The sequence below is a fragment of the Trachymyrmex cornetzi genome, unplaced genomic scaffold, assembly GCF_001594075.2.
Source record: "Trachymyrmex cornetzi isolate Tcor2-1 unplaced genomic scaffold, Tcor1.1 scaffold179, whole genome shotgun sequence".
Taxonomy (NCBI): domain Eukaryota; kingdom Metazoa; phylum Arthropoda; class Insecta; order Hymenoptera; family Formicidae; genus Trachymyrmex; species Trachymyrmex cornetzi.
Genome location: NW_017296407.1, coordinates 96820 through 104299, shown reverse-complemented (window position 1 = coordinate 104299; position 7480 = coordinate 96820). Strand labels below are relative to the sequence as shown.

The following is a 7480-nucleotide window of genomic DNA, read 5'->3' as shown; positions in this document are numbered from 1 at the left end:
TTCTTGGAATTTGGCTGAACAATTATGAAGAAGCAAAATGTGTTATTTTAGTTGTAAATACGTGTTAATCGTTATAAACAATTTTTTAATTATGCATTTTAATTACATGCCAAAAGTACTTTATGATGATATATTTGTGTTTTTATTTTATACCCTTTCTACGTTAATAATCATAAAAATATCTTTGGCCGGACACTTTTGCGCGCAGGCAACTGTATATGTACCGCTCATTTTGTTCCATGTGCTATTTATTACTTGTACATTTTAAATTAATTTAAGTCAATTAATTTTATAACAGAATTTAAATTACTTACTTTTTTGATTTTAATTATTATTTATTATATATATAGAGATTTGGCGGAAAACTTTTTTATTTGAGAAATTCTATAGAATTTCTACCTCTCTAAAAACAAGACTCTCTTTCAAAAATTTTATCAAAAATTAATTTAGAAGTCAAATTAGAAAATTTAACGTGATTATTTTACAAAATAGCTTGCAATTGTAAACTTTTCGGCGCTCTTATTGATAAGAATTAGGATTTCATATTTGTATTTTGCAGATCGACAAAGTTATAACTTTCTTACGTTGCATCGTATGTGTCCAACCACCAATAAGTGTCAAATTATCTTTATTTTAAATCAAAGCAATTTTAATTATTTAAAGTTTGTAATAATATTCATATATGAAGTATATGTAAAATATATATAAATATATGTACAAATGTGTTATACATTAAAAAGATACAAGTAAATAAAACATTTTATAGGTCCATTGCTTTAAAATCGACGGGTTAGAACAGCTTAATATTTAATTTTAGCTATAACAAATATATAAGTAAACATTTTTTAATTTGCCTATATTATTGTATATAAAGGAAAAAGATAGGAAACGTTCTAGAGACCGCGTTTTTTGTTTAAAAAAACATTAATTTTTTAAATTATTAATTGCATTTGTTTTCTCTTAGAACATAATCATTTTATGGACATATTCCAAATCTTTCATAGCCAATCTGTTCATATCGTTTTATCGATTAGAATCGTAACTGTACAAAATGATTAATTAAGCGATGGCACCGTCAATACGACGAAAAGTTTGTTAAAGGAGCATTTCTATTATTTCTAAAAGTGTCTTAGTGGCCAAAAAATCATCGGCCTTCTTTGTGACAAGTTCAACAATCTTGCTTGTAACCATTTCACTGCCTATTAACTCAGGTGCTATATCGGAAATCAGAGCACTCAATATTGCAGATGTTTCTTCGTCCTTAAAGAGGCCTGTCGCTTGAAACTGCAAATAATAGATGAAAGTGTTAGTCAGCAATTGAAAGAGGAAAAAAAGAAATGCGAGAGTAGATGATGATCAGAATTAATGACAATCGAATTATTCGAATACGAATCGAATTTTACTTAACTCGATTTGATTTGTATTCAAATAATTCGCACTCTGAAATTTTTATTTCATTCAACGATATAATTGCGAAGATTGCCAGAAGAAGAAAGAAAGATAGATTTCTGTTTACTTACATCTAGCTTCTGTAAAGAAAGCTCCAAATTTATGTTCTTTATTTTCAAGTATGAGGTCAAACTACCGTCCCATAAGAAAGTAACTGTCGTGTTGAGAACGAAATTTTGCACAGACAGTCTAAAAATTGAATACGCAGTATATTATCAACTTTAATATTTTGAACAATTTGGATACTTTAAATGAAGATATGTAGAAATGTTTATTTTAATTATAACGGAGGTATATTTATTGATAAAATAAGTGGAAAATATTATACCTTATATAAAGAATTTGTTATTTAAAAGTCTTAAAATTAATTAATTTAAAATTCTTAAAATTAATTAATTTAAAATTCTTAAAATTAATCAATCAAGAGAAATAATCCTATTTTCAGTTAAAGCGCTCTGGAAGTGATATTTTTTGGAATAAATTATTTACAGATTTACAGATTTTTAAGATGCTTATTAACATCATTATTAAAATTCATGATTAATTTAATTTGCGATATCTTTAGTTTGCTTCAGTTTATAATTGCGTTTCAAATTTGACATAAATAATCGAATCGACGCGTTTATAGAACTGAAAAAAAATGTATTTGCAAACGTTTGCATATTAGTATTAGTAAACATTAAAATCTGCTTTGGCCGAAAATAGGATTACACAGGCCCGCAAAAAAAAAAGTACCCTGTGCTGGAGTATTTTCGAAAAAATGAGTCAAAAATGGGAAAAATGGGTCATTTTTTCGCTCTAGATTGAAAAATTTCTCTGGATGGTCCTATTTTAATGTCAGATTCATATTCAGCGACTCAAAATACATAAGAATAGCTGGGTCTCTATCCCAGCACAGAGTACTTTTTTTTGTGGACCTATATTATTTCTCTTAATCGATTTATTCTTGTTGGTCTAATTTTGAATAGTAATTCTTAAAATTTTAAGTTCGCCGCAATTTTAGGTATTGGTTTTCAATCTTTAAGAAACGAGTAATACTCACTTTATGTCACCATTGCCGAAAAGTTCAAAATTGTCGATTTTGCCTTTCATGTCGTATTTAGTATTCGCGGTGACTAATGGCCACGAAAGATGAAGCGATATTACAATGTCTTCGGACATGTTTAAATCCCCATTGATGACATCAAATCCAGATAAACCGTTTGCATTGCACATGCTCAAATTCGCATTCAATCTGAAAATATACAAAAAATATAAAAAATTTATAATGTTAAAAGGTATAAAAAAATTGATAAATTTAATTCCGCGATAAACACATTTTGTTTTTTTTTTTTGTTTAAGTAAAATGATAAAAAACGTATTTGTCAAAAATATTAAACCTTACAGTTTTACTAAAAAGATAAACGAGAGTTATAGATTTGTGGCTACATATATTGTGACGTGACATTTTGTCCGTCACTGTGCAGATTTGTCGACGGAGGACTCGTGCTTCCTATCGGTTTGGAGGGCGAGCGTGCAGGCGAGTGCGCACGCGATCGCGCGTGCGAGCGCACCCGCGAATGTGCGTTAAAATCGCGTCATCTAATTTACTCTATAAATTTTCCTCTCTTTGTATTATGGGCCTTCTACAATAAACCGCAAGTCAGAAGTTCTAAGCGATCTTAAGTCATAATCGGTGAAGTTGGTCAATAACCAACTTGAACAACTTGGTTAAGACTGGTTAAGACTAATTCTGACGTTCTGACTTGCAGCTTATTGTAGAAGGCCCATTAGCCTTTCTTTTGCGTAATAATGGAGTTTATCAGAAAGCGTGGACGCGCCACGGATCACGCTCGGCAGCTGCTGTAAAATAATATTGTATTACCGTGCCGTCTCACTCGTCACCCTTGGAAGGAAGACAGAAGAAGCTGAGAGAGAAGAATGCACATCCGGGAGCCCGGATAAGCAGGTTGTATTATTTTATATCATTGCTCGTAACCGCTGTCGCATACGAAAGGAACCATACTTTCACCATGCACCCCTTGCAGAGCACCGGAGGAGGTCAGAATTCCCGGCCACCCTTGAGGGGCCGGACGGACGTCCGTCGGGAGCATAGGGCCCCGAGGAGGAGCGAGAAGGGAATCCATCCAGATCTCCCACGCCAGGCCAAGAGATGCAGGGGCCGTTAGCAGGGATGCCACCCTTGACAGGGACGTTTATTGCACGCTCGTAGGAGCGAGGAATCAAGGCCGCGCGGGCCTACACGCGCGAATATCGTGACATGCGGAAGCCAATCAGCGTGACTACCTCCCCCCGAAGGAGGGGGGAGCTAAGCAGCCTGCGAGAATCCGCCGGGAACTTCCGGGATTCACTCTTACTGTGGCCGAGCCTAGGAAATGTAAGGGAAGTACGAGGCCGCGCTGCCGACGGGGAATGCGAACCTGAGAGCCGGACTGCCGAGAGCTGCGAGGAAGAGAATGTCGAAAGGACACGCGAGGACCAGGACGTCGAGGGTGAGGCGAGCGTTGCGCATGTAAAGCTGCCGACCGGGATACGCCGGGTGGATCGCACGTAAGCAAGCTCGCATTGTGAAGATAGATTGGCGTAATGGCCGCCGTGTAGAGTCGCGGAATCGCGAGCCACGTGCCATCCTCCCGAGCAGTGGAAATGTTTAGTTGTCGCGTTTCGAGAGTCGAGTCGAGGGGAGATCTTTGGCTGTCGCATTTGGAGAATTAGAGTCGTGTAGAGATTATCGAGGGCCGAGTCGCGATCGCTCCCCCTGGCCACAGATGAGTCATTAGTTGTAAGTTTTCGTGTTGTCGCGTATTGTCGTGAATTGTCGTGTCGCATAAAGATACTTATTGTAGTCGCGTTATCGGTTAGTATTGCGTCGCGTCGGACGCTCACTGTAATTGTGTTACCGAGCATTGTACTGTCGCGTCGGAACGCGTATTGTTGCGTTGCCGAGTTAACTTCCGGTTGTGGTGTTACCGAGTAGAGTCCGTTTCCGGGATTCGTGTTGTCGAGTAGAGTCGTGTCGCATAGAGACGTTCGCTATAATCGCACCATCGCCGTGGTGTCGGCCGTGGGCCGACGTTGCACGTCCGGAAGGCTGATAGTACAGCGGGTACGGGTTCTTGCCGGTTATCGAGGGGCAGGCGTTTGACACCGTCGGAAGATGCCGCCGGGAAGGTCGGAGCTCGTGCTGTAGTGTATGATCGGCGTCCGGCGTGAAAAGTAAGTTAGCGGCTCTCTGTGCGAGTACCGAGAGTATCGAGTAGAGCGGAGGGGCGAAGCTCCGGAAATTATTTGTAATTACGTCACCAATGTAATTAATCCTACTTTATCATATTTCTTCAAATATAATTGTTTTTATTATTACATCCTCGCTTACGTTATTCCTGTAGCCTATCTCTCTCGTCCTCCGACAAATTTTCCACACCTCTTGCGTCGCGAATTGGTTACGGGCAAAAGTAAGGAGATTTCGAAAAGAGTGGCACGCTCTCTCGTGCCTGGCGCCCAACTCCGTAATAAAAATTACGATCTTGGCCGACCATCCGCCTAACTGTCGCAAAATTTGGTTACCGAGAGGAAAGAGATACTTTTGTGTAAGAGGAGAACGAGGAACACGCGACGAAGTTGTACCGTTGCTCGCTAGTACCGTTACAATATATATAAATGAGCAAAATAAATTCAAATGAAAAAATACGATAAAGCAATACTTGGTTTTGTGGCTTTCTTTGTTCATGTCATAGATATTATGTAATTAAAAATTGTAATAAAAAATTGAACGGCACGCACTTTATTTCGTCCTCATTAACATTAATCGCAAGCTGGTCCGCTTTGAATGGATCAAGAATCGGAATTCCAAGTTTCTCACTTCCTGTCTTCATAGTATCTTTTAACTTCTCGAGAGCATCTTGTATCAACGAATTTTCAAACGGCTCTGCTAAGGAAAAATAAAATTTATATACATTTTGCAGATAAAATTTATTCGTTATTAGTTTACGCAAATAAATGCAAGGGTTTATATTTTTAATAAAATATTATTATTAAAGGGAGAAATATCTCGTATTTTTGAAAAAATACGTGAATAAAAAAATAGTCTTAAAAATTATTAATATTAATTATATTCTTAATAATGTATTAATAATAAAAGCGTAAAATCGTAAAAATTATAATAAAATAAAAGAATAATTTATTCGTGATAATAATCTGATAATACGATAAATAGATTATTAAAAAATACGCAATTAAGATCTTTTTATTAAAAATATCTTTCAAGAGAAGTATTTAAAAAAACAACTGAATGTTTAAAAACAAATAATTTAACTGCAGTTTGAAGAATAGACAATATAAAAATAGACATGAAATGCTATTTTCTGAAATAAATTTATCTGTGAATTTTTAGCCTACCCGACTCATAGTCGGAAATATAAAATCATATTTTCTATATTTTATCCAATTGAAATAAACATTATACAGCCCGAAAAATTTTTAATGTCCTGATTTTAAAGATTCTAAAAATGTCCTTTTGAAAATGATTCTTAAAAAAGTTGTGCATCACTGGCTTGGAGAAATGTATCTCTAGAGAAATATACGAGAAAAACAAGGGAATTATAGAAGAAAACGTAGATATCTGCTTACCGTTTATTCTCATTGCCCTTGCATTGTAACAGATCAGGATGAGCCCGAACACTACCTGCAGCTTCATTTTTCTGCGTAAAGTAGAAAATATGGTCTATTTATTATTAGTTACGCTGTCACAGTACCTATCAGCCTTAAAGCTAACGAATTCCCGTTATTATTATTGGTCAATGTTGTTATCATAAAAGGACATCGCAATCGAATATATTTTCGCATCTTTCCGCGACACGGATATTTAAAAGATATGGAAGCCGAAGAAAATTTATAATTTTATTTAAATTTAGTTAAATAAATTAGTTGACTCGTCACTTGCGATTAGTATCTATTTGTGCTTGAAATTGTATATTTTTTATTATCTGTGAAAACTTTGTGACCCTCAAGGCCTAGAACGATTATGTATTGTTTACGTACGGCTCGTCGTAAGTTGATTTACACCAGTATTCTGACAACCGTCCGACTTTGCGTTTGTTTAGACAGCACAAACAAAACTGCGAGCTGAAGAAAATGTGGACGTATTTATAGGCACAATTCGCTGATATCGAATCAAGATTTCTTATTGATTACGCATATCGTACAATGATTCGATCTTTGTACAGTTAAGGAATTTGATTTCGTACGAAAAACATGCAAAGTTTAATGTATTTTTCGTTTTTCTTTTATTGAAAAATTCCATTGAGTCTTCTTGAAAACATCGAAGTAATTGTTAATGACAGTTTTTTTACGTTGCGTCGTGTATATGTATAGGAAGCGCAATTAACTGCAATTATGTTATTACGATTAATTTTATTTTGGTGTAATGGGTTTGTTTTCTTATAATGAGTCTTCTATCTCTTATCAAAACCAAAGATTAAACTGAAGATTAGATTATAAATCAGCTTGTTATGCTGCAACTTGTCTAACAATTAAGTGATGTATATAAAGATAATGCACGGTCTTGACAGGAATTAAAATACTGTATGAATTTTTTTTAACCAGTACAATGTGATTTTCTTCATATTTAATACGCTAAAAAAAGATTTTTATAATATTTATATAAATGCAAGTATAACTGTTTAATAAGATACTTAATAAATATTTAAGAAAGTAAAAAATTATTTAGTTATTTAGTTATTTAGTTATATTAATCAAATATTTAATTAGCATTATTTCATTAAATATTTGGTAGCTATTACTAAACCTTTTTTATGTAAAAGAATATTTTGTATCTTTATAATATTTTTTTATTTTACAATTAAAATTTTTTATGAGCAATGATATTTAATTTATTTGATTTAATAGTATCGAATATTTGACACATTTGTATAAAAATATAAAAGTCAAAATTACATTTCTGCTAAAGAATAGAGTTTGAGTATTCGCTAAACTAAATGAAAAAGATATACTGTGTGTGTGTGTAGGTCTATTC

The 7480-nt window shown here is 34.5% G+C and overlaps 1 protein-coding gene across 2 annotated transcripts; it reads right to left on the bottom strand.

The window, feature by feature from the left end:
- Positions 1 to 910: 910 nt before the first annotated feature.
- On the bottom strand, positions 911 to 6559 carry LOC108759290 (uncharacterized). Of its 2 annotated transcripts, none has more exons than XM_018504647.1 (6): positions 6487 to 6559; positions 6076 to 6146; positions 5230 to 5377; positions 2492 to 2683; positions 1521 to 1638; positions 911 to 1284 (listed from the first exon to the last, which is right to left on the bottom strand). In XM_018504647.1, exons 2-6 carry the CDS (start codon positions 6140 to 6142, stop codon positions 1096 to 1098), a joined length of 714 nt encoding a protein of 237 aa, XP_018360149.1. In that variant the 5' UTR covers positions 6143 to 6146; positions 6487 to 6559; the 3' UTR covers positions 911 to 1095. The 2 variants fall into 2 exon arrangements, with proteins under 2 accessions (XP_018360149.1, XP_018360150.1); XM_018504648.1 differs by having other exon boundaries at positions 5230 to 5374.
- Between the last annotated feature and the right edge of the window lie 921 nt (positions 6560 to 7480).